At 43.7% G+C, this 26,688-nt stretch overlaps 1 protein-coding gene across 1 annotated transcript in view; it reads left to right on the forward strand.

Moving 5' to 3' along the window:
• Positions 1 to 16,490: 16,490 nt before the first annotated feature.
• Pik3cg (phosphatidylinositol-4,5-bisphosphate 3-kinase catalytic subunit gamma) overlaps positions 16,491 to 26,688 on the forward strand; it is a 28,680-nt gene continuing 18,482 nt past the window's right edge. The window contains exons 1-5 of the mRNA XM_055622904.1: positions 16,491 to 18,485; positions 21,604 to 21,669; positions 21,776 to 22,001; positions 23,333 to 23,436; positions 25,516 to 25,662. Of these exons, the coding sequence (XP_055478879.1) occupies positions 16,491 to 18,485; positions 21,604 to 21,669; positions 21,776 to 22,001; positions 23,333 to 23,436; positions 25,516 to 25,662 (2,538 nt within the window). The remainder of the gene's footprint in view (positions 18,486 to 21,603; positions 21,670 to 21,775; positions 22,002 to 23,332; positions 23,437 to 25,515; positions 25,663 to 26,688) is intronic.

Below are 26,688 nucleotides of genomic sequence, written 5' to 3' on the forward strand. Positions count from 1 at the left end.
CTTATTTTTCCTTTTCCATTACTTTCCCAAATATCTAGATGTTTAGAAACAAATGTGTGTGAAGGATGGGTGTCATAAATTTCCCATTTGTTATTCTGGGTCAAGAATACCTATTGTGAAGGCTTTATTCAATGGAAGGTTCACTTCCCGTCCATCAGCCCCAGTGAGAGACATTCCCAGGGCTTGTAGGAACAATATACAATGTCCTACTTCCCCATGGAAGTGTCCCAAGAAGGCCTGGATCACTCTTTATAGAGTTTGTTTATTTGCCCTTCCCTAATCACTCTGTAGCATAGCACCTGTAATCATTCTTTCTTCCCTTCTCTGCTTGCACGTCTCCATGGCACGGATCATCCAGTTAATACGAATCATCCAATTTAACACAGTTACTGTATTAAATTGCTTACATATCACCTGCGACTTCCTACAAGCACGGAAGCTCCACAGTCTGAGTTTTGAACAGCATTCAGCATATAAAAGGTACTTGACACAATTGTGCCTTAGCTCCTTGGTGGATTAGTTCTGTGACCTCAGACAGATATCAAAATTCCAGGATGCCCAAGTGCCTATGTAACATGGCATGGCATTTAAACATAACCTACACACATTCTCCTCTATACGCACATCATCTCTGCTTGACTCACTGCACTCAGTATAGATAGCTGTACGACCGGAAAATAATAACAAGAAAGAAGCCTGCACATGTTCAGTAATGATGCTACTTTTTGTGAGTGTTTTTGGCTTAGGCTTGTTAAATATGAGGCTGAAGAATACGTGGCTACTGAGAGCTGTGTGGTTATTAGATCCAACAGATGCCCACAGTCCTCGTTCCCAATTGTACCATGTCTTGTTCTCCTTGCTACGTCTCCATGTCTCTTTCTTTATTATTTGGTTGCAAAGCCTCCACCCATCCAATTCATCTTAGCAACACAGCTATGGGACTGCTGGAACTGTTTGCCAGCTGTCACATAGTGCCAGGGCACATAACTCCCCTGGGCCACCTACAGACAATATCTGATTTAGGAGTGTAAGAACTCCCTTGCCCAAAAGTTCTGCCCTGCTTCTGAGGAGCCTAGTCTGAGACGCTGAATGGCTGAGTGAGCACAATGTAAGATTTCACACAAACTCAAATTATCCCTTGAAAGAAGTGGGAGATAGAAAGATCTGGAGAGGACAGGAGCTCCACAAGGAGAACAACAGAACAAAAAAATCTGGACACAGGAGTCTTTTCTGAGACTGATACTGTAACCAAGGACCATGCATGGAGATAACCTAGAACCCCTACACAGTTGTAGCCCATGGCAGCTCAGTGTCCAAGTGGGTTCCCTGGTAATGGGAACAGGGACTGTCTCTGACATGAACTGATTGGTCTGCTCTTTGATCACCTACCCCTCAAGGAGGTGCAGCCTTACCAGGCCACAGAGAAAAATATCTCCGTAATAACAGATATGTCCATCTCACTTCTCTTGGTTCTATTCAAAGTGGTAACAAATTGAGATTCACCACCTGAATATGTGCTACAATTAATTACCAAGGGAATGTTTTAGAAAGGGCTCACTTTTGTAAGTAATTTCAGAAACAGTAATTATAAAGCAGTGGGGAGAGGGGAAGAGTAAGGCTTCTTTGGATTAAGCTCATGGTTTGAAAAGCATTGCTCTTTTGCCAATAGACCTATGTAACACAGGACATTCTCAATGTGTTAGCTTTGAATCTGCTTCTCACAACTTCCTGCCGATACCTTCATTTCTTAGTCAAAATGTAGGTAAACAAAGTTTACTTTGCATTTGTCAGACCATCACTGGCAAAGGCACATACACATTTGCACAGATAATTTTGATTAAGTTGCACTATCTCTGAATATCATGTTTGCTTTGCAAATGTCTTCTCTGGATTTGCGTTGTCTCCAGCAGCTCACAATGGCTTGCATTTTGTTCGAGATTTTTCCAGATACTTATTGTAGCCCCAGACTTCTCCAGGTAATGCAAATTGTTTCAAATAACTTTCCTCAGCTTTTAGTTAATTACAGTTAAACTGCATTTCTTCTGAAAAGAACTAACCCTATCTATCGGTCCATGAAGAAACTTAAGACACATGGTTCAAGGTCTGCGGTTTTGACTGCGGGACACAATAAAATGGACATGGTTCAAGAATTGTTTTGGAGTCTGAACCAACCAAACCTGGGGTCAGTTTGATATAGTTCATGAGAAATAAGAAATAAAGTGCTCCCAAGTTCTGCCATGTCCATCTGGGCAGACATTGGTACCAGGGACCACAAGGGAAACATGGGACAAGGAGAGGGTTTAAGAGTGGGACTTAGTGCACTCAGCTTTGGACCTCTGATCTCGAGAGGCCTGTGGTACACCTCAGCACATACACATTGCTGCGAATGATGAGGGAAGGCAGACAGCTGTGTTGAGAACTGAGGCACTGTCCTTTGTTCTCAGCAACCACAGAAGCCCCTAAAATGTGTTTATAATTATATATAAATTTATGACACATATGTTAAATACATTTATATGAGATATTATATACTGATATGTAATATAAATAGAACATATACCTATAGCTTAAATCTTTTCCTACAGCTGTCTGTCTTTGCATCTCTATTATCTATGAGGTATGGGATTTGCTGAGATAGATGATAGAGATACACCTGTGGAAGCAACGGTAGGAAAATACTAAAGCCAATTAGGATCAACCTGAAGACAAATGTGGGTGGTAGAAAGGAAAATGGCTAAAAGATCATTCCAGCTTCTAGCCCAGTTGTTTGGGTTGGCGTTGATGTCATCAACCAGGAGAAGTAGAACACATTTGGGAGGAAGTAAAGCATCAAGCAAGACAGAGATTGTGTTTGGTTTAGGACTTAGCCATATTCAGGTTACTTTCAGGTGAGTGGTTCATTGTGCAGCTGGAAATATAGATAGGTTAGGGGTATTTGCTATTGTTGGTTTAGTTTTTGGCAATGGTGTGTGGGTTTCACATAACCCAGACGGGTCTTAAAATCACTATGTAGCAAAAAAATGAGCTTGAATTTTTTTTTATTCTCCTGTTTCCATTACCCAAGGGATGAGATTACAAGTGTACACAACCATGCTCAGCTAGGATCATAAAACTTGCTATATAGAGGTCAACTGAGTTCAAATTCTAATTTTTTATTAATTAATTTATTTATTACAATTTATTCACTTTCTATCCCGGCTGTAGCCCCCTCCCTCATCTCTTCCCAGTCCCACCCACACTCCCTCTTCTCTATCCCCCCCCCCCAGTTCACTGATAGGGGAGGACCTCCTCTCCTTCTATCTGACCCTAACCTATCATGTCTCATCAGGGCTGGTTGCATCATCTTCCTCTGTGGCCTGACAAGGCTGCACCCCTCAGGGGAATGTGATCAAAGAGCCAGACACTGAGTTAATGTCAGAGAAAGCCCCTCTATCCCTTACTAGGGAACCCACTTGGAAACTGGGCAGCCTATGGGCTTCCTCTGAGCAGGAGGTCTAGGTCTTCCCCATGCATGGTCCTTGGTTAGAGTATTAGTCTCTGCAAGTCATCCTGGGCCCAGGTTTTTTTGGCTCTTTTGATCTCCTATGATATCCCTGTCCCCTCCACATCTTTCTAACTCCCTCGTCTTCTAAAAGGTTTCCTGCACTCTGCCCAAAGTTTGGCTATGAGTTTCAGTATCTCCTTTGATACCCTGATGGATAGAGTCTTTCAGAGGGCCCCTGTGGAAGGGTGCTGTCCTGTTCCTTGTCTTCTTCTACTTCTGATATATGGGCATATATCTGAAAGATACTAAACCATACAACAAGGACATTTGCTTAACTATGTTCATAGCCACTTTATTCATAATAGCCAGTATCTAGAAACAACCTAGATGTCCCTCAACTGAAGAATGGATTGTGGTACATTTACACAATGGAATACCACTCAGCAATTAAAAACAAAGAAATCGTGAAATTTGCAGGTAAATAGTGGGAACTAGAAAAATCATCCTGGGTGAGGTATCCCAGAAGCAGAAAGACACACATGGTATATACTCACTTATAAGCGGATTTTAGCCATATAACATAGGATAAACATACTAAAATCTATAGTTCTAAGGAAGCTAAACAACAAAGAGGACTGTAGGGAAGAGGCTGAAACCTCACTCAGAAGGGCAAACAGAAGAAATAAATTTATGTTTGAAGGTTCTCAGCTTACAATGTTTTGTTATGCAGTGCCCCAAATGGATTAGATAAGGCTGTCCTGACTCCATTAGCTTTACTTATTTCTTTGAACAGCCAAATCGTTCTACTTACCCTTAAATGTTATTGTCTCCTAAAACATATTTATGTACAAAAGTTTACACGTGATATACTGTTAAGCATCTGGGTCATTAAGTCAGTCATCATTTTAGAAGATTCTTTTATATTAGTTACATTAGCAACATGGTTCTAAAGAGCCTTGGGATCTATATAAGCAAAGCATTTTGAGATAAATATTTGAAGATTTGCTGATTAATTCAGATTAAGGCTATTTTAAGTTAATCTGACTAATAAAATATTAACTCAGAAGTAAATCTATATTAAAATTAAATAGCCAACCTTTTGATGCCATTCTGGGGTATGAAGTTACATACATTTAAAAAGAGCCATATTGAAGCTAATTAACACTATTTCCAGAGAAATCAAAGCAAAGGTAAAATGTTCATTATCTAGCTCAGATATTCTCTTTAATGAGAATTTAATATGACATGTTTACTTTGCTGCATGCTTGAATGTTATGTCTTTCATACTCTGGAGTGTAAGTAAAAATTATCCATTTCTAAGAGGACTAAATTTTCAATTATATCTTTTAAATACCAGTTTTATTCTGGTACCTGGTACCACTGTCAACAAATCCTTAGAAGCATATAAAGCGACTAGCTTGTTTAAAAGAGTAGAAGATAAGTGGAGTCAGATGGAAGATAAATGAAGTCAGTTGGAGGATGGATGGGGAAGTTGAGGATGGATGGAGTCAGTTAGAGGATAAATGGAGTCAGCTGAGGATAAATAAAGTCAATTGAGGATGGATATAGTCAGTTGGAGGATAAACGGAGTGAGTTGTGTTGGCCTTCCTGCTCAGATGGAAGGGTATCCTGGGACTCAGAAGCCCAGGAACAACACAGCTCTGAGGGAAGAAGGTATCCCAGTGGAAGGGCATCCTGAGACATGGGAACCCAGGAACCACACAGCTCTGAGAGGAAGTCTTCTCAGCAGAGGCACTACAGAGGAGGGTATCCCCAGCTGAGCTGAGGCGCTCAGGAGCTTAGTCCCGCTCCACTTCTTCCCTCTTCTCTTTATTGCTTCTTGGCTTCTTCCAAAGAGAAAGTCACACCAAGCAGACAATCTCTTAAGAGATTTATTGGAGAGGTGAATACAGGGAGAGATGGAATGAATCCAGGAGTGGCTGCCTCTGCTCTTGAGAGAAGGCAGCAGAGAACTGAGCAGACCCAGCCTTTATACATGATTTCTTATGGGGCAGAGCTTTCTAGGGCAGAGATTTCCATCGTGAGGATTGGTGGAATTTCAAGTCCCGAAGTTGGGGGAACTCGGGGGTTGGTGGTTTTTCTTGCTCAAGGATTGGTGGCTTTTGTTCAGACTTTTTGCATCAAATTAGCATAATTTGGGATGGGTCCCATTTTCTACCTATACCACATTTTCTTTGTCTGTTGTATGTTATTAAACAGCTAGGCCTATTCCGTGGTGCTACACTGAACATGGACATGCAGATATTCCTCTGACACACAGTTTCATTTCCTCTGGATATATATATATAGAGAGAGGTATTTCTCAATCATAAGACAGTCATATTTTTAATCTTTATGGAACTTCCTTACTGTTTTCCATAGCAGCTATACTAATTGCATTTCCACCAATGGGATGCGGGGGTTCCCTTTTCTTCTTGCCCATGCTAACACTTGTTATAATTAGCCTTTTTGAGAGCAGCCGATGTGAAACAGACTGAAACCAGTCAACTGCACTGGGCATAGACTTCTGACTAATGCTGGGGCTGTTTTAGAGACCGCTAATCTGTCAATAGCTCTGCTGCTTGAGCTGGAGGACAGGTGATGTAGACAGTTCCTTAGCCATCAAGGCTGACATCATACTGGGTATTTTCACTGTCACAGAGGTCTATCTACCTATCTCATGAGTAGGTATGTTCCAGACTTCCTCTAAAGCCAGAAGCTATGAGAACAGTCCTCAAGCAAGTCCTTATGCCACACAGGTCTCTGCATGATGCCAGGGTAGCTGAGCTACTCCATCTGTGAGGTCTACCCTGCACAAAGATCCTTAGTTTCTACAGCGTGATGGGCCTAGCACTGGGCTCCCAAACAAAGCAGATGCTAGCTTTAGTGTCCCCTCCCCATCTCTTCTACCAAGATAAGAGGAGGCCTTAGGCAACTTCAGTGGGTCAGCCTCGGGGTATCAGGCTGATGGCAGTAGAGTCGCACCCATCCTCCCAGCACCAGGGTAAGCCATGACTGGCCCGAGCTCAATTCTCTCTCCCTCTCCCTAAGTGGCATGCTGGACTGCCTATGGTGGAAGAAGGGATGATGCAGTCGATCCTTTCAGCCTTCTTCAGCATGTCCTTTCATTTCCTTCTAGTAGAAGTGGGCACTGCGGCCTTGATTTCCTCAGCAGTTGTGGAGGTCATTTGATATGTGAGCAGGTCTTGAACTTGATGCTTCTGGGAGAGGAGCTTCCTTAGCAGCCATCTCGCCCACTTCCGATACTTGCAGGCAGTAGTAGTATTTTCAAAGCAGAACTGAGGAAATGAAAAGAGAAAGAACAGGAGAAAGAGATTCTGAGAAAAGCCACACACAAAATCCTTGTAGGAAAGAGGAACAGATATCATGGGGAAAAAAAAAAAAAGAATTTGTTGCTAAAAGCTACCAAAAGCTGAAAATGTTTACTCTTTTAAAGGCTGATGGTGAAAGGCATTTGCTAGTCATTATTATAAAAACATTTGCCTTCAATGCCATGTAAAATGTTTGTTTCTCTGCTGTAAATATCAGATAATAAAAACATGTATAGCACTTTCCTATGTACTTGGAATGAAGTGTTTGCATTTAATGAATAAATAAACATTTCATATCTCTTAATGCCAATTTTAACAAACCTCCACCAAAAAAAGGCTTTAAATCTCACCAAAGGAAAATTAACCCGATAAAAGTTGATCTCAAATATGCCAGCCTATTTCTTCAAGAAGAAACAACCTACTGTGTCATATTAAAGTAAACAACACTTACAAGACAATGCAAGATTTTAGTAGCTGGGCACACTTGAATACATATTTTGCTGATAGATGTGCTAGACACGGGCCAACTTGGGAATTGTGTGAATCCTTGTATCTTACAATATGAAGACCACAGTTCTTGCCATGACTTTGTCAAGAACTGGTGACCTAGGCTGGAGTGATGGTTCATTGGCCAAGAGCATATACCGTTCTAGAGAACCTGAGTTTAGTTCTAAGGACTCATGTCAGGGGGCTTACAGGCATTACCAGTGGTCACCAGCTCCAGGGCTTCTGACCCCCCCCCTTCTGGCCTTCACAGTCAGCTTCACTCATGTGCACATGTCCATACGTACCTTAAAATACAGTAATTAAAAAGAAAAAAAAAAACTGGTAACTTGGCTATAGTCCAATGTTAGCTTCTTTTCCATTAGGAATTTCTCATGCAAATTTGGTCTTTCAAGAACTGGCTGTTTTTCATGATTCACTCTGCCAGAATATTCTTTCCCACCACCTCTGCCTATTTATATTCTACCTGCTTTCTTTGTCACGCTACTGAGGCGTTCCCTCTGGATGAGTTGACTGAAAGTGACAGCGCCCTGCTCTGCATCCCCAGCCCTTTCTCTGGGTAGCTCCAAAGCCATCTCCTCGCCTATGCTGGATGATAATGACACCAGCACATCACTGATTCACAAGTTCTTTGCAGAAACTTGCCAATATATTAAAGGTATTTCATAATCAATTCTAAAAGTGTTCGTGAACAAGTGGAAATGAACGCACATGTCAGTGGGTAAGTGGGCGGAGCTCTCTGCTTGAATGGAGGGTTCCCCTGTCCCTCAGATGAGTCTAAAAGCAATCCTGTTTCCTTTATGATACCTTTCTTATCCCCATAGCTCTACAGCTAATACAAAAATGGAGCAACTGTGCAGAGGTCAGAGTTGGTAAGAATTGCCCCCCACTTGAAGAGTACTCATAGAGGAATCTGCAAGAGCCGGGGAAGTCAGATGCTTAAGAATGTTTGGGAATGGCCTACTGACTAGACCACTGCAGATGAACAGGCCTGGTAAAATGACTTCGTGTCTTATACTCACAGAGAAAAGTGACCATCGTGTGTGTGGTCAGGTGAAACTCACTCACTCATCAGCAGGGAAGGCAGCATCCCAGCAAGAAATCACAGGACCAGTGACCAGGGCCCTTCCCCTTCAGGTCAAAACATACTGCTTTTAAAAGAAAAGGAAGAGAAGCAAAAAGGGAGGAGAAGGGAGGATAAGCACTACAAAGAGAGACAGAGATTGTACTTGCAGGAGTTCAGCTCTGGGAACTGAAGTACACACATACACACACACACACACACACACACACACACACACACACACAGTATTTCCTGATCTTCACAACTTTAAGAAGACTTCTTTTAGGTACAGCTCAAAGCAAGCAGGTTCAGAGAAGGGCTTGGCCCTTAGTTACCCTCAGTGATGGGCTCCTTCAGGGTGGATCTCATAACCAACTGTGTTGCAAAAAGCCAAGCTGGCTGTGGGATAATGGAAGAGGGTGAGGGCTGTCGCCTTCTCAAGGCTAGGAAAGTGCATCTCTGGCTAACAGGATCCCCCAAACCCCAGCCCCAGCCTCAGCCACTCTCTAGAGCCCCTTCTCTGAAGCTGAAGAGGCTTCATGTCTGTCTAGCTTCCTCCCAGTGGGGTATGACTCCTGCTAAAATCAAAACCGAGGACCCAGGGGTTTGGAAAGAGCAATGCTCAGGTAGGCTTGAGCAGCCGCCGCCATTACAATGCCACCAGAACCCAGAGCAGTTTCATCCTGTCATCTTTCTGCCAATGCTCAAGAGCAGGAGAAGCCCCACTTGTGGAGAAACCATAGCTGATTTGGGATCTATAGTCCCTGCGGCTTTGTCTTCAGGGAATGTGTGAAAGGAAGAGAGACAGGTAGGAAGTGGGTTAAAGAGACATGTAAGCAGACAGGTTAAAAAGAAAATCCTTAGCACACTGCAAATAATCTTGAAAGCAATGCCCCAGGGGAGTCGATGGGGAAGCCTTTACAAGCAGAAATAGCTCTTGCCCACAAGGTATGGGAGCTGCAGTTTGGGGTCTTTAAATTCAGTCAACATTAACACGAGAACAGCATGGAAAATGTCAGCCAATATCAACAACACAAAGGCTCAGAAGGGCTCGTAGTGTTAGTCCAACTGGGTTCCCCCCTAATTCCACATTCTTTCTTCCTGAGTTCTATGTTTTCACACTGAAGAGGGGCTTGGAAGAAGAGAAGGAACTGTCTGCATTCTGATTGGTCTGAAAGATTGGAAATATCCCTCCCTGACCCTCAACATTCTTATAAGTACAGATAAGTCTGGTGACCTTCCAGAAATATAAGCTATTCATTCTGTAAAGATTTATCCAGGTCCTTGCTTGCTCTGTATCAGACCCTGGGAAACAGTGATGAAAACAGCAGTCATTAATCTTAAAGAGCTCAAGTGTCTGGTGGGGATGGGAAGAAGGTAGCAGTAGAGTTAGGAGATGGCTTCCCATGGGAAAAGCAGTGACTGCCATTGCTCAACTGCAGAGCCTAGGGTGGCCACTGGACCTCTCTGTGCCTGGCTTTCTTCATCAGTAAATGACAACCATTATAGCATCCCTCTCCTTGGGATGATGCAAGGGTTACATGAATGGATGTGCTGGGAACTGTGCAGGTCATGTACAGTCAGAAGAGGCTGAGCTTGTGGAGATGTTGCCACTGTTACTGCGTTGACCCATGGTGAGGAAAATAGCCTTTAACAGCGTGCTTTGCCAAAACCAGAAAGCCTTCCCAGAGAAGGTTACTCAACTGGAGCAGTGGCAAATGGCTAGGAGAATTAGAGGACCTGGGTGGGGGAAAGGGAAAAGAGAGCAAAGGAGAGAAAGGACAGAGGTTGCACACACAGCTGGGATGTGGAAGGGCCTAGCAAGCAGAAAGGGGAGACCAGTTTCCTTTAGTTGTAGAGGTGATTTTGAAGCTAAGGCAAAGGTCTAGGAATAAAGAACCTGATGGGTCACGTTAAGGAATTTGTATTTTAAAAACCCATTTACAAAACAATTATTTCTGAAGTGCTCTTTAAGCTGGGGTAGGAAAATTAAACTGAACAAGGAAACAAAGGAAAGCTGATCATGGTCAGTTTCTGCGAATAAGAAGAGAAACTTGAGTGTGACCATGACTGATGTCCCAAAGGCACATGGCCTTGGCTACCATAGATCCCTAGGTTGTGGCTGACAATTAGTGCTTTCCTGTGAGATTTTTGTTGCTGCAGTTTTTGGGATTTGAAGCAGCTTCCCTCAGCCTTCATGCCATGATTATCTGCTTTTCCAGTGCTTCTCAAACCATTTTAATAATTCTTCCCACTTCCCATTGATGGGCTGCAGTAAGAAAGGGTGCTGCCATGGAAGAACATGCCATGACAGACATGAAGGAACAAAGGAGGCCTCTGGAAACATGTTCCCCACTAAAAACAAAACGCATGAGGCCATGACTTTTTTCTTTCTCTCTATATGATGACTCCCAGAATCATGTGTCCTTTATCACACCCAAAATTTGTAAGATATTACATAGGTATAGTTAGATTAGATTTTATTCAGTTGAAAATTAATGATGACTAGCAACTTCCTAAAATGTAAATGGGGATATATGTGACATTTTGAGCAGATTAGAAAATTAAGACAAGAGGAATTAGTATATGTTAGGCCCCCAAATGAGCAAGCATAAGCCTACCTATATTCCACAAAAAAACAGCACCTCTAAGGTACCAGGATGGTGGCTGGACTACTGGACTACTGGACTAATGACATTGCAAATATCTTTCTCTTCCTCCTGATGAAAAAGAAAATGCATCTAAATGATGTTCAGTCTCTCTGACAACACTATAAACAATCTCCAAGGACCAAGTGCAAAGAGCATTCCTTATATCGAACAGCTAACCCTAAATCTGTTTCTTGACGAACACTGTGTACTGTGTCTTCTGTTTTGAATCTATTCCACCTTGCCACTCCTGCAGCAGCTGGATGATATGAAGGACAGGCTCTCTGCAATTCTGACTGGTTTGATTATTACATTTAGAATACAGTGCTAGATGTACTGGGCTCACAAAATTGACAAAGCAGCAGCATGCCAGCAGAATAGGGAGGAAGCCTGGGGATGTGGGGACCTGAGAATTCTGGGGATAGAATTTCCTTATTAAGGAAATGAGGCTCTATGTGGAGAAGTACCCACGTGGAGGAAGGAGGCATGGGGTATGTCTCATTACTTCTGCCGAAAAACATTCACTAGAGAGATAGTAAATTTTAGTGATTATGTAAGGAAATGAGGAAGATCAGGGTACTTTTAATCTCAAACCACCAATAAGCCTGATGTATTTGAAAGTTTAGTCATAGAATTGACAATATTTGCATAAGTGAAATCAGCTGACTAGTCCTCTCAGAAGAAAAGGGACCCAAGAGCCTGAGCTTAGCATTTCTGAAATGGTGTGTGTGTGTGTGTGTGTGTGTGTGTGTGTGTGTGTGTGTGTGTAAAGCCCAAAAACCCAGCTCAAGGTTCTCTCAGGACAGTCCTCACTCCCTCTGAAGAACTGTACTCTCTTTACCTGCTGCCATAGCCCTCACACATACTGTTGAACAAACAAGACTGCCTTGAGGCTTATAAAGACACCAACCTCCCCAGGAAGTATTCTGACAGGGAAATATACTTTGGGAAGCAGAGCTGCCCCCTCTGTGTATCTAGAAGGCAGCCTTTGTATGAAGACTTGCCTGCTGATGTTGACTTGACTCTTAGACTACAATTTTGAAATCTGAGACCCAAAGGACCTGTCTTAGTTTCCTTGTTACTATGGCAAAATGCTCAACAGAAGCAAGTTAAGCAGGAAAGCGGCGTTATTTTGGCTCCCAGTTTGGGGACACAGGTCATCACGACAGGAAAGACTTGGTGGCAGGATCATGCTGCCGCGGCTCACACTGCATCTGCCATCAGGAAGCAGAGAGGGAACACTAGCTGGTGCCCCACTGGCTTCCTCCAATCCTGAACCGCGGCTCATGGACAGTTCCACCCATGTTTAGGGTGGGTCTCCCCACACTTCACGCAACGCAGTGGACAGACTGGCTTACAGCCATGCCCAAAGGTTTGTCTCCTAGAGTCTAGATTCTGTCAAGTTAACAGCCTGTACCAGCCATCACAAGGGCTATGTGAGTGGTGGTTCAGCAGATCAGAGACCCGTTTATCTCTTTTTAAAATACGTTTATTTTATTGATTCACTTTACATCCCGATCGTAGCCTCCTCCCTCCTTTCCTCCTGGTCACACTCTCCCACCCTCTTTCCCTATTCCTCCTCCCCTTCCAATAAAAATCAGGGAGCCTCACCCCCTACCAACCTGACTGAGCACATCCTCTTCCATTAAGGCTGGGCAAGGCAGTCCCACCAGGAGGAAGGAATTGAAAAGCAAGCAATAGGGTCCATGTCAGAGAAAGCCTTTGCTCCCCTTACTAGGGAACCCACATGAAGACCAAGCTGCCTATTGGCTGCTACATCTGTGTAGAAGGCCTAGGTCCAGTCCATGCATGGTCCTTGGTTGGTGCTTCAGTTTCCCTGAGCTCCCCCTGGGCCTACGTTAGTTGACACTGTTGGTCCTGAAACCCACATGCTTCAGAGGGGCATGTGAGGCTACCTCTTCCTTTTTGCTGTTCCTCAGGCCCAGCTGAAATCTGTGACAGCCTAGTGCTGAGAATAAATTCTGGTGTAGCAACTCCTGAGGCACAGAAGAGCTGGCTAGGCTTCGGGCTTTAGAAGGAATTGAGGTTACTTGGAAAACATAAGGCTGCTTTAAAAAGAACCAGTCTCCTCCATGTTCTCCAAGCCTGTGGGAACTAGAAGCCATCTCTCAGTGTCTACCTGCCTGATGATGACAGTTTTTAGCTCCCCAATGTCCCCAGGATAGCAGCCTCCATCTCTTTTATCTGATTAGTCAGTGCTCACAGTAAGCCCCGCCCTCAGCATACACCAGCACACACACACCCAACACAGCAGCAATAGGAACACACGTGCTGCAGGACTCTCAGTTGGAGCTTGTGATATTTTGAGACCTAAATGGCCTGGAAGAGAGAGAGAGAGAGAGAGAGAGAGAGAGAGAGAGAGAGAGAGGAGAGAAATCACCAGCCCATAGACATAGAGCATGACAGTCCACACTTACAGCACACACACACCAGGGTTTATGTGACTTCTCAGAGAGTAACAGGTTTTGCTCGGCTCTTAACAAGTTATCTCCTAGTGTGCCTGTGCAGCCCTTTCTTCTGCTCATAGCTAGCTGCACGCGTGCTTCATTTGTTCATGCCTTGGGGGCAGTTTTGGTTTGGATCTCTGTCACTTGTCTGAGTCTCTCACAATCTTGGAAAAACTAATTTAAACAGTGAGGTAAACACGGCTCTCCGTTGTGCTCTGCTCTGCTCTGCTCTCCGTGTGCTTCAGCAGGAAATGCATTTCTGACACTTTTAAAATGAGCAATCACATGTATAATCAACTTGGTTAAAACTTCCTTCCTGGTAACTGCAACACTTCCTCTGCATCTGGATATGAAGGGAGCCCCCAGAAAAGCGGAAGAGTCGAGAGGTGCCCTGGGTAGGTTTGAATCTGTTTTGTTTTTGTTAAGTAAACAAATGACCCTTCAGCAGCATCACCCCCAGGGCTGTCTCAGGTACTACTGCTTTCTGTTGTTTGCTCTTTGCTCGGTCTGACTCGAACAGTGACGCTTCCTTCTCAGCTACAATATTTTTGTCTGGAACCATTGCCGGTTCGAGATGAGCCAACCAGGGACTGTCTGAATTTCATTGTCTCGCTCAGCCTAGACTGTGTGTATCCGAAAGGTTCCGGCAAGGGCTCGCAGGTGCATTAGTTCTTTCTGCTTTTGTTTGTGAGGAAGGGGGTGGCCGCAGAGCCCATGACCGGCAGGCTCCATAGTTTTACAAGCGCATGCTTGGGAATTCTGTACAGTGTTTTTATAAGAGGACAAAGCTGCTTAGTCCCAGACATGAGGAGAACCAGTGAGTATTTGGTCAGCGTTCCTTGTATCACTATATAGAATGAATCTTTGGTATCACTGAGGCAGACACTGGGTTATATTTGTATGCTTAAATTTGGGCATGTTTTATTTTAAATTTATGTCAGTATCGATATAGCTACGGTTCTTTTCTTTGTTAGTTATTCTATAATGTACCAAAAAAAAAACAAAGTGAATGCTTTAAGCTACCCAGTGACAGTTGTTTGGGACAGTTGGTTTCATTTATTTACTAAGAATAACTTCAATATATTTTAAGAGGAGGGAGAATCAACTTTAAAAATAAGTTAACCCAAGAATTGAACATAAGTTGAGATCCAAAGAAACTTGTCTTTTAATTAAGCTCTTCTTTGGGTATATAATTAATACTCCACTCTTCTTCATGAAATAACTAATTATGGATCTCATTAACATCAGTTAGAGAGTAAATGATATTTTCTGAAATATTTGAATGTGGTTTAGAATATAATGTAGTTCCAATGTAGCAATGCTATATGGTAAAATCAAAATGTTTTATGAATCATTTCTCAGTTTTGGCACTCTGAGCATTTCAGTTGTTATTTGATGGGTTCCTTAGTGGAAGAAGCATTGTTACACTTAAATGCTCTGTAAAGGGCAAATACTTATATGTGGGTAATATGATGGGAACAAGTTTGTAAATTCCTGGTAAGGAAATGAAAATATTAGAACAAAAAGAAATGAAATTATTGTTTAGAATCTAAACAGTAGATGATGGGGGAGGGAGAAACCATCCCTTCTACCATGGCTCCTCTAAAGCAGAGGCAGGTCAAACCAATCAGCTCAGTTAAGATTACCTAAAAGTTATGTTGGGAAAGTTCAGAGGTCCATCCTCTGCTGTCATGTAGCAATGACAGCCAGAATGCTCCACATCCCGTGATCCAAAATGCTATGTGTCTCCAGTGGCTTTGATTACAACCTTTACCAATTTTGCTGCTTTTGAGTTTTATGAATGAAATGACTGGCTGTCTTATATAGAAAGAAAAAAAATGAAAAGAAAAAGGACAGGAAGTTGGGTAGGGAGAAGGCTCTGGGTTCAGACAGTTTGAAAATAGAGAACATGAAGTAAGATTGGGTGTCTGGGCGAGAGAGGTGTGAGACTGAACAAAGGAACTACACTGGCTTGTTTCCAGAGCAGCCTCCAGGGTCTCACACGGTAGCACAGAAACCAGGGCTGTGTCCCTGGCTGTGTCCTTGCACAGTATCCTGTGCATCTGTGTGTTTCGGGGCACTAACAGGCAGCTAGCATTCTGCGCCAGTACATTACAGACTCTGCTAGATCAATGTTTTACAAATTTATGTGCATTCGTGAGTGTGTGAGTGGGTGTGTGTATGTGTGTGTGTGTGTGTGTGCGCGCGTGTGTGTGTGTGCATGCACACATGTGTGCAGGTGCCCAAGCACACCTACAGAAGGCAGAGAAGACACACTCCCCCTTATTCCTTTCAGGCAGGGTCTCTCACTGCACCTAGAACTAGGCTGGTGGCCAACAAGCTTCCGTGATTCCTCTCATCCCTGCTCTCCTCCCTTCCAACACTCGAACAGAAAGAGAGAGAAACAGACAGAGACAGAGAAACAGGGAGACAGGGAGAAACAGAGAGACAGGGACAGACACACATACACACACACACGCACAGAACTGGGGGTACAGGCCCATGGTGAGCAGCGCTTATGCGGATGGTAGGAATGTGAACTCAGGAACTATGTTTGTACAGCAAACACTTTTATCCACTGAGCCATCTCTCCAACCCCACAGCGCTTTGCAATTTTTTAATTAAAACATCACATACACACACAGACACCAAAAAACAACAAACAAACAAAACCTAGAAAAAAATGTACTGCCATGTATACATTACCCAATCAAAAAAAAAAAAAAAAAAAAAAAAAAAAAGACACTGCCATATTCTAAACTTTTGCCTCCACCCTCTAGGTGTAAGAAAGCAGGCTGACATATAAGAAACAGAGCTTAAGTAGGCCACATCACTTCCGTAGTAAGTGGCTGGCCGAGATTCATGCCCAGTCCCACGTAGGCCTAGGGCTCACACCGACCCGCTACGCCTTGTCCCTGTCATGGTGCATGAACGTGCAGGGAACAGCGTCTCCTGACGAAGCTGTTTCTCCACTCCCAGGTCGCATAGGGCATGGAGCTGGAGAGCTATGAGCAACCCGTGGTTTTGAGAGAGGACAACCTTCGCCGGCGCCGGAGGATGAAGCCGCGCAGCGCGGCGGGCAGCCTGTCTTCCATGGAGCTCATCCCCATCGAGTTTGTCCTGCCCACCAGCCAGCGCATCAGCAAGACGCCAGAAACTGCGCTGCTGCACGTGGCCGGCCATGGCAACGTGGAGCAGATGAAAGCTCAGGTGTGGCTGCGCGCGCTGGAGACCAGCGTGGCCGCCGAGTTCTACCACCGCCTAGGCCCGGACCACTTCCTCCTGCTCTACCAGAAGAAGGGACAGTGGTATGAGATCTACGACAGGTATCAGGTGGTGCAGACCCTAGACTGCCTGCACTACTGGAAGATGATGCACAAGAGCCCCGGCCAGATCCACGTGGTACAGCGACACGCCCCTTCCGAGGAGACCCTTGCTTTCCAGAAGCAGCTCACCTCCCTGATCGGCTACGACGTCACCGACGTCAGCAACGTTCACGACGACGAGCTGGAGTTCACTCGCCGCCGCCTGGTCACGCCCCGCATGGCCGAGGTGGCTGGCCGGGATGCCAAACTCTATGCCATGCACCCTTGGGTGACGTCCAAACCTCTCCCTGACTACCTGTCAAAAAAGATCGCCAACAACTGCATCTTCATCGTCATCCACCGCGGTACCACCAGTCAAACCGTCAAGGTTTCGGCAGATGATACTCCGGGGACCATTCTCCAGAGCTTCTTCACCAAGATGGCCAAGAAGAAGTCCCTAATGAATATCCCAGAGAGTCAGGGAGAGCAGGACTTTGTGCTGCGGGTCTGCGGCCGCGACGAGTACCTGGTGGGCGAAACGCCCCTCAAAAACTTCCAGTGGGTGAGGCAGTGCCTCAAGAACGGAGATGAGATCCACCTGGTGCTCGACACGCCTCCAGACCCAGCCCTGGACGAGGTGAGGAGGGAAGAGTGGCCGCTGGTGGACGACTGCACTGGCGTCACCGGCTACCACGAGCAGCTGACCATCCACGGCAAGGACCACGAGAGCGTGTTCACGGTGTCGCTGTGGGACTGCGACCGGAAGTTCAGGGTCAAGATCAGAGGCATCGATATCCCTGTCCTGCCTCGGAACACCGACCTCACTGTTTTCGTGGAAGCAAACATCCAGCATGGCCAGCAAGTCCTTTGTCAGCGGAGAACCAGCCCGAAGCCCTTCACGGAAGAAGTACTCTGGAATGTGTGGCTGGAGTTCGGCATCAAAATCAAAGACTTGCCTAGAGGGGCCCTACTGAACCTCCAGATCTACTGCTGCAAAACTCCAGCCCTGTCCAACAAGGCTTCCGCCGAGTCGCCAGGCTCCGAGTCCAAGGGCAAAGCCCAGCTTCTCTATTACGTGAACCTGCTGTTAATAGACCACCGGTTCCTCCTCCGCCACGGGGACTATGTGCTCCACATGTGGCAGATATCCGGGAAGGCAGAAGAGCAGGGCAGCTTCAACGCCGACAAGCTCACATCTGCAACCAATCCTGACAAGGAGAACTCCATGTCCATCTCCATCCTGCTGGACAACTACTGTCACCCCATAGCCCTGCCTAAGCATCAGCCCACCCCTGACCCAGAAGGAGACAGGGTTCGAGCGGAAATGCCCAATCAGCTTCGAAAGCAATTGGAGGCGATCATAGCCACGGACCCACTTAACCCTCTCACGGCAGAGGACAAAGAATTGCTCTGGCATTTTAGATATGAAAGCCTGAAGCATCCGAAGGCATACCCTAAGCTGTTCAGCTCGGTGAAATGGGGACAGCAAGAAATTGTTGCCAAAATGTACCAGCTGTTAGCCAGAAGGGAGATCTGGGATCAAAGTGCTTTGGATGTTGGTTTAACCATGCAGCTCCTGGACTGCAATTTTTCAGATGAAAACGTGAGAGCCATTGCAGTTCAGAAACTGGAGAGCTTGGAGGACGACGACGTTCTACATTACCTACTCCAGCTGGTGCAGGTAGGGCTGGGGGTGGTAGCAGGGACTGCTCTCTCAGAGGATGTATTTGCATGTGCTCAGATACCCCATTCAGGAGTCATGCCATATCCTTTGTTCAGTTTCAGGATCAGTCAGCCCAGCGCTGGTGAAACCACAGTCAAAAAGTAGTAAACGCTTCCATTGACTTTTTTTTTTTTTTTTCGGGTTTGCCAACGAGCATTTGCCAGCGTTTGAAAGACACCAGTGCTGTCCTTCAAATTTTAGGAGAACTGGCCCAGTAGAAATTACGTTGTCCTCACTGATTATTTTAATGATGGATTGAACTAGTTGCAAGCTTCCTTGTGCCAAGGCCCCAGTGATTTTCATGTTCTTTGTGTATTGTGTAATTCCACTAATAACTATGAGGGTGGTCAAACCAGAATTGGGATTTGCATCTTATACATATGAAAACTGAGATACAAGGAGACAAGTTATTTGTCCAAGACCACATATCTTAAAAGAGAAATGGACCAGAATTAAAGGGCTGACTAACACCAGGCTTTATCCCTTTTTCAGCCTCCAAATTATCCTGCATGAATCTAGCAGCAAGAAAATGCAGGTTAGGAATTTTTTTTAATCTCTGCCGGTGCTTATTACAATTCATAGAACAGCATGTTATGCCTTTTAAATGAGTTTCTTTTTTATTCTTCTTGAGACTTTTATACAGGTATACATTGGAACATGATCATATATACTCCCTCTTCCCCCTTCAAATTCTCTTCTTGGCCTAATTAATATGTCTCCCTTTCAAGTTGATGTCACCTTTTCACTAATTACTACTAAGTCCGATTAGCATTGTCCATGTGTTCCTGGGTGTAGGACCATCCGTGAGAGCAGGGGACCCTGCCAGTGGCCACATCTTCTAAAAAGAATGATTTTTCCTCTCCTTGCAACCATCCACCGCCAATAGCTTCTCAGCAAGAGGTGGGGCCTGGAGATTACCCTCTCCCCATCTTTGGCAGAACTTTGGCTGCTTCAAGCCTGCACAGGCTGTGTGCGGGTGACCACAGTTGCTGTGATGGCTTTGAGGCCTGTTCCACAGGAGGAAATGTCATGCTTGGTGCTGTAACCCTGACCCCGGTATGGCGCTGGTGGCTGGGGAGGTCATAGACCCTCGGGTAGAATGGGCTATTGTTATTTTTGCTAAATGGTTGTGCTGAGTAGAATCTTGACAGCTGCCCTCTTTAAACAGGCATGAGACTATGTTCCACTCAGTTCCCATGATGCTTCCTGCTGCCTTGTGGGGTCAGTGATATGTCTGAGATTTACCTGGGTTGTTCAAGAGTGACAGTTCTGCTCACTTTAGTAGTTCTCAGCTTACATTGAATTGTTTGACAAGGGAAAGGAACGCAAAAACAAAACAAAACAAAAAATGAGGTAGAAATGGTATTGAATAGCACAGATGTGCTCATTGAAGAAGTTCAACAACTTCTTCAGTAAAAAGACAAAGCTTTGGATTTGTTGCAATGCACACACACAAATGTGCACACACACACTGTTTAGTAGCAAATGATGAAATTATGACAAAGGCTTCTGGGAAAAGTGGTGCTCATAGAATACTATGAGCAAATAGGGGTCAGGTGACAGTCAGTTTTGATTAATGCATTTAAGGAAAGTTTTGAGTAGAGAATATTTGATCTGACAATGTTTTCATTGCTGTGTTCCAAAGTAAAAAAAAAAAACAGAATTCTTTGCAGAATTCAAAGATGAATGGTGTTTTTCTTGAAAACTTTTTTAGGTGAAAGATGTCAATCGATCTTATTAATATTGGACTGTGGACTTAAATTTGAAGAGTAGTATTCATTTGTGCAGCAATTTGAAACGTTTTCAGCTCCAACTAAATGACTCAGGGTTGGTTAAAATGGACTCTCGGTTGCGATCTGCATCATTGTTGTAGAAGTGAAACATGAAGAAAGACCATTTCTAAGGCTAGAAACTTAAAACACTTAAAGTGAGTTCTGTTGACTGGGTAACCACATTCTCAGAACTTGGCTTAGAGGCAGTTCTATGGCACCTACTTGACCACACCCAAGAGAAGCGCTTTAGAAAGGAGGGCTAGAATTGAAACATTAAGCTCAGTGCAGATCAGATCAAACTAGAAGCCCAGAGTGAGAGCTGTGAACATCAGGCTCCAAAATATGTGCTAGCCTGGAAATTTCTTCTGTTCTCTGAAGAGAAAGACCATTCCTATTTATAAAGAAACTGGTCTGAGACAGTGAATTTTAAACTTATATACACTACCTACCTTCCAGCTTGTATATGCATTGGTAATTAAATAATATTTGTTGCTTTCAAAACTATAAGCTATTTTAAGCTTATTGAAAAATAAAAGATGAAAAATATACAGGCACCCACCAAGATTTAGTTCATTTTTTTTTTCATTTCATTGGTTATCTTTCTTCAGTAATAGAGCTGTCATTTCACTTAAGTCAGTATCCAACCCAGAGCCAACACTGTGAAAATGATCAAACCCTGACTATGAAGACCAAGTTCTGTCTGTGGAGGCATAAGGACCGGGGCTGTTCCGACACACAGCTCTACAGCGCAGAGGGCCAGGGCAGGGCTGCTGCTCACCTACAGTTAGAAGGTGGGAGTGGCCCAAAGGGAGGTGGCAGGGTTTTAGGATCTTCACATTTGGTCCTCCTTTGCATTAATGTTCTTCTGGTAGCTACTGTGTTCCCACCGCCCATTTGCCTTGAAACAACCACTCTTATGTTCCACTTTAAAGAATTATTATAGCCAGGTCTACCTCTCCCTCTCCACTTCTGATAACCCAAGTCATTCTAACTTAGAGCAAAGGCCTTTGCACCTTCATCTCGGCCATTACCCAGATCACAGCACTGTGTATCAGGAGGTCTGGCCCCAGCCCCAGTTTTGTCCTCATCTAGGACCTAGGATGCTAAGTAAGTGCCCCTCTTGTCCCCAGTGTCCAGGTGTCTAATAAACAGGAAACTGGATTTTAGTGACTAGGGTGATTCTTAACCACCTTAGCTGGAATTACCCCCACCCACACACTGAACCATGGTTTTTCCCCATTTTCTTGCTCCTGACTGACCACCACAGAGTAAAATACTCAAATGCCAATGTTCTCCTCCCTTAGGCTGTGAAATTCGAACCATACCATGACAGTGCGCTGGCCAGATTCCTACTGAAGCGTGCCTTGAGAGTAAGTACTTCCACTCTGATAGCAATGTAACAGTTTAGGCCACCAGGAATTGCCAGGTAAACCTACAGCGTTAGTCATCATCTTAACCATCTTGTACCCATCTCAGAACAAAAGGATTGGCCACTTCTTGTTCTGGTTCTTGCGGAGTGAGATAGCCCAGTCCCGACACTATCAGCAGAGGTTCGCGGTGATCTTGGAAGCGTACCTGCGGGGCTGCGGCACAGCCATGTTGCAGGACTTCACGAAGCAGGTCCAAGTGATCGAGATGTTCCAAAAAGTCACCATTGATATTAAGTCGCTCTCTGCGGAGAAGTATGACGTCAGTTCCCAAGGTACAGTGGCTGTACTTTCTCAGTTCTCTTTCCAAATGCCATAATCATTGTGATTCTTCTTTCTGGAATTTAGGCTGTGTTTTGCTAAAGGCAGCCAATAAAACGTTGTTTTATTCAAGTAAATGGATTTAAAGGTCTTCTTCTACAAGACATGATGTTTTATGACCATAAACATGTATGATCTTAAAAATGATGTTGTGCATATAGAACTTGGAGAAATTAAAGAACCATGTGTGGATGGAAAGTGTAATTTTCAATAACATTTCCACACACAAGAAGTGATTTCCAAGCCTTCTTCTTTCCCCCATCTTTTACTATGTTTCTACTGATTTCAAATTGTCAGAAATTTAAGGTACTATTATTGAGAGGGTAGGTTGACTTTAAAATTTTATTATATACATTCATTTGCACCTCAGAATAATACAAATAGGTAAATGTATGTCTCCTTCATACACACACAGACACACACACACACACACACCTCTTCTCTGTAGCCATTTTCAACCTCTTGTCTTCGCTCTTGAAAAATTAATCCCTCCTATAAGGTTTGGGTTGGTACCACTTTAAGTTGTGGTCATTGACACATCTTTCTGGCATGAAAAAAAATGAATGAAGGTTGAACTTAGAGAATATCTTTTACTCATTTTGTAAACCAAGCATTACAGCCTAAAACAGACACTAACGGCTCTGCCAAGTGATTTCAGCTTTTGAATATTTTAAATTTCTAACCTTCCCTTTCGACTGCTTTCTGGTTCATTGACCATGCTACCCCCAAAACTATTAATGGTAGTAATAACAATCTTACATTGGGACTGGTCCCCGCTTGTTATCCAAGCAGCAATCTGTACTCTGTGTGTTTGCCTTGAGAATTTTGAGGTTGCCACATCTTTTGCACACACACACTAACTTCCTCTTTTGAGAATTTGCAGAACTCTAACCCCGCTCTGTTTAAGAGTGTGCTCAAATGTCTGTGCCACAAAGCAGATGGCCGCTGGAAGTCTCACAGGCTGGAAGGGCTATGGCAATGCTAATACTTAGACTCACTCTCAGCACATCCTTGTGACTGGAGGTTTTTCCACATGTGTTAACATGTCTTCTGCCTGTGAGGGAACATTTACAGTTAAGTTGCTCACAGTAATCCTGACTTACTTGGCCTACTCAGAATGGTCAGATCCCAAAGGCAGAGCTCTGTATTACTCTTCCTACTGCTAATTTCCCAAATGAAACACATGGAGCACTAAGGAAATGTGACCTCGGGAATGGTGAGGGAGTAGATAGTACTGATAATGTCTTATACTCACTCCACTCCTGTATGCTTTTGATAATTGCAGTCGTTTCACAGCTTAAGCAAAAGCTTGAAAACCTGCAGAATTCCAATCTCCCCAAGAGCTTTAGAGTTCCCTATGATCCTGGACTGAAAGCAGGTACCTTGGTGGTAAGTATCAGTGGGAATGTCTCTGTGTGTTCCTTATGTCTTGCAAATGTCTAGCATGCTTTATAGAGCTAGGTCTTCACAATGGATCTTCAGTAGACACAGGAAGCTAGAGCATCTCCAGAGGGGCTCCTGTTAAGACCCTCTTTAGCTACTCTTACCCAAAGTCCCAGTACCCAATATAACATCCCAATGGAAGGGTAGTTGCTCTTCCATTGTGTTTTAAATCAGCTTATTGATTTATTCTTTACATAAGCAATTGTCCACAGTGTGAAGTTCATTGAGTTTTTTATCAGTAAGTGCTTCTATACCATTCTTTTGGAAACATAACAGAAATTCTTCAAGTCAATATCAGCTGGCCATATTGTAGGTGGGTCTATGCCTCAGCTCTCTGATCTCTTCTGTTGATTTAAGTGTCAGTCCCACACTAACAAAACCACTCTGTATGCATGTAAGAATCTTGGAAAGGTATACCTCCACTAAGGCACCTCTTCTGTATGTATTTTAAGCCCCACAGTATTTTTTTCTTTTGCTTTAAACAAAAATATATCTATACTAAATAGATTAAGCCATTTTAACCTTTTACCCACATATTATTGTGTTGGGTGTGCTCCTAATATCACTTTCCTTTGATCTTTAACATGTTATCTTGCTAGCTGTTGGCAATAAATTCTTTCAGAGTTTACTTAGATGAAAATGTTTTACTATGCATTTATTTTGACCAATATTTTCACTAGACAGAGAATCCTAGCTTACCACTTTTTTCCTTTGCAGTAACATTTTCTCCTGGCTTGCCTACATCCTGATGGTAACACTCTGGCTTTGTCTTTGATGTTCTATTTATAACACATCCTTTTCCCCCTGTTTCTTCTCGGGTTTCTTTCCTCCCTAGATTTCAGTGCATTGATGACAACGTGTGTTGGCACAGGTTTCCTGCATTAAGTACCAGGCTATGTTGCTCCATGGGCTGGTGGGCATCTGTTTTACCAAGTTTGGAAATTGCTTGACTATTAATTTCTGTCGCTCTCTTCTGGCCTTTATTTTGGAGACTTCAGTTACTATACTATAGACTGCTAGGCCATAAGCTCTGCACAGATGCCTTTTCTCCATGCTTTAACCAGGAAACAGCCTCCAACAGTAAGCTGAGACAGCGACAGGCAGGATTGCCTTCACTGTCTTCTGTGCTCAGGGGTTACAGTTTCCACGTCTGTCACCTAATGTCTGACAGAAGCCGTCCATGTGTTTTTCTGGTCCAGTTGCTTACAGAAGGGCCTTCAAACTGTTTGCTTTTCTTTAAAAAAAATGGCATCATATTTTTTTTATCTATTTTTATGTTATAATAATGAATGTTTTGCCTGTCTGCCATGTACATGCAATGCCTGAGAAGACCAAAAAGGGCGGTAGATTTCCTGCAGGCCCCATGTGAGTGATGGGAACTGATGCCAGATCGTCAGTGAGAGCAGTGATCTTAACTGCTGAGCCATCTCTCCATCTCTACGTTACATTTCTTTTTTTCATAGTGCATTCACTTTTGTTTAAAAGCCATAAAAAGGTTTTGGGTTTGTTTTTATGACCGTTGTCGCCAGGCTTTGCTTAGATGTGGGGGGAGGGGCCTAAAAGCCCTGCACGCCTGTTAAATTTCCCTGAGTTAGATATGCCTGCATCTGATCCTGGAGTAAGAACATTTCAGGCACTGTGGTAACACTGTAACTCCTTTTCCAAATCAAATCTTAAGAAGATAATGTATAAAAACAGATTCTAGCTAAACACTTTAGTGGGAATACCAGCATCCCATGGGAGCAGGGCGGGCAAGAGAAAACCTCTGCACCCATGGGCCCCCCACCATCGCTGGGAGTTCCTTGGAGCACAGTCTGAGAGCCACTGTTTGAAAGCTTGTGAAATTTTTCACACATACACAGCGTTTGCAGTTTAGGTGAGAACACCTTCTGTGTTTTTATACAAACATTGAAAATCATTTTCCAGCCAGCTCCTTGACCCTGTGTATATCGATGCTCTACAAGAGCACCGAGACCCCCTCAGGGTGTATCCATTGTATGTGACAGTGTGGCCACCTCCTTGCAGATCGAAAAGTGTAAAGTGATGGCCTCCAAGAAGAAGCCGCTGTGGCTTGAGTTCAAGTGTGCCGACCCTACAGTCCTATCTAATGAGACCATTGGGATCATCTTTAAACACGGCGATGATCTGCGCCAAGACATGCTGATCTTACAGGTAGGCTGAGGTGAAGAAAGTGAGGTTCTTTGCAATTGTCTGAAGAAAGAATTCTGTGTTGGTCTAAAGTATGGTCTAAAGTATGCCTTCCTTTCTGGTTGTTTTTGGTTTGGTTCATTTTGTTTGTTTGTTTGTTTGTTTCATGATAAACAACAAGCAAAGGGTACTCAATAGGCAAGTTTTACTTGGTGACTGTAGCTGCTACGGCTCATTAGACATGCTTTCTAAAGAGCACCATAGTTCTGTCTGTCCTTTCAGGATGGGTGTTCAACATTCCCTAAGCCAGGTACACTTGCCTTCCCTGGCTTCCATTCCATGCATGGTAGCATAGCCTGTAGGATTATTTGTCTATAGTACCCAGTTTTTTCATACATAAGCTCAAGACTTGCTGCAATGGAGAAAAAGGATGAGCAGCAGGTAGGTGACCACACAGATGAATGATGAGGAGATGAATGGTGAAGGTACCAACACCCACAGTTTTCAGATGGTCTTAGCCTCACAAATCTATAAAGCTATGTTCTCCAGCTTCTGGTGCCTCATCAGGGAAGACATAAAAGTTTCTAAAACCTAACACACTTTATTTAGAATAGGCAAAGCCTACTAAGTTAAAGGCAGCCTATTTAAAAACATCATATTTTCAATTTGTCTTAAGATTCTGTTTTGGCTTATACAGTACTCAACTTTCTTTTCCAGGATGGGTTGTTTTATTGTTGTTGTTGTTGTTATTCTTTTGGGTTTTGTCCAAAAGATGTTTTTAAAAGAAAGAAATCCCTTAATATTTTTAAAGATCAATTTAGTTCCAAATAACTCTGCTCTGCAGAATCTTTTGAATTGTTCAGTGTTGAGCATTTCAGAGGCACAAAACAATTGCTCTGCTGTTCCTTTAATTCTGAGGGACAGTTTGTACTTAGAGTTTCTGTTTGTTTTATCATTGAAGCTCACTGTTTACTGAAACTCTCTAACCCTTTGTTCCTTTACCCACTGAATGGAAACAGTAATTATATTCCCAATAAAAGGTTAATACAA

The sequence above is a fragment of the Psammomys obesus genome, unplaced genomic scaffold (assembly GCF_907164565.1).
Source record: "Psammomys obesus unplaced genomic scaffold, mPsaObe1.curated_primary_1811, whole genome shotgun sequence".
Classification (NCBI taxonomy): Eukaryota; Metazoa; Chordata; class Mammalia; order Rodentia; family Muridae; genus Psammomys; species Psammomys obesus.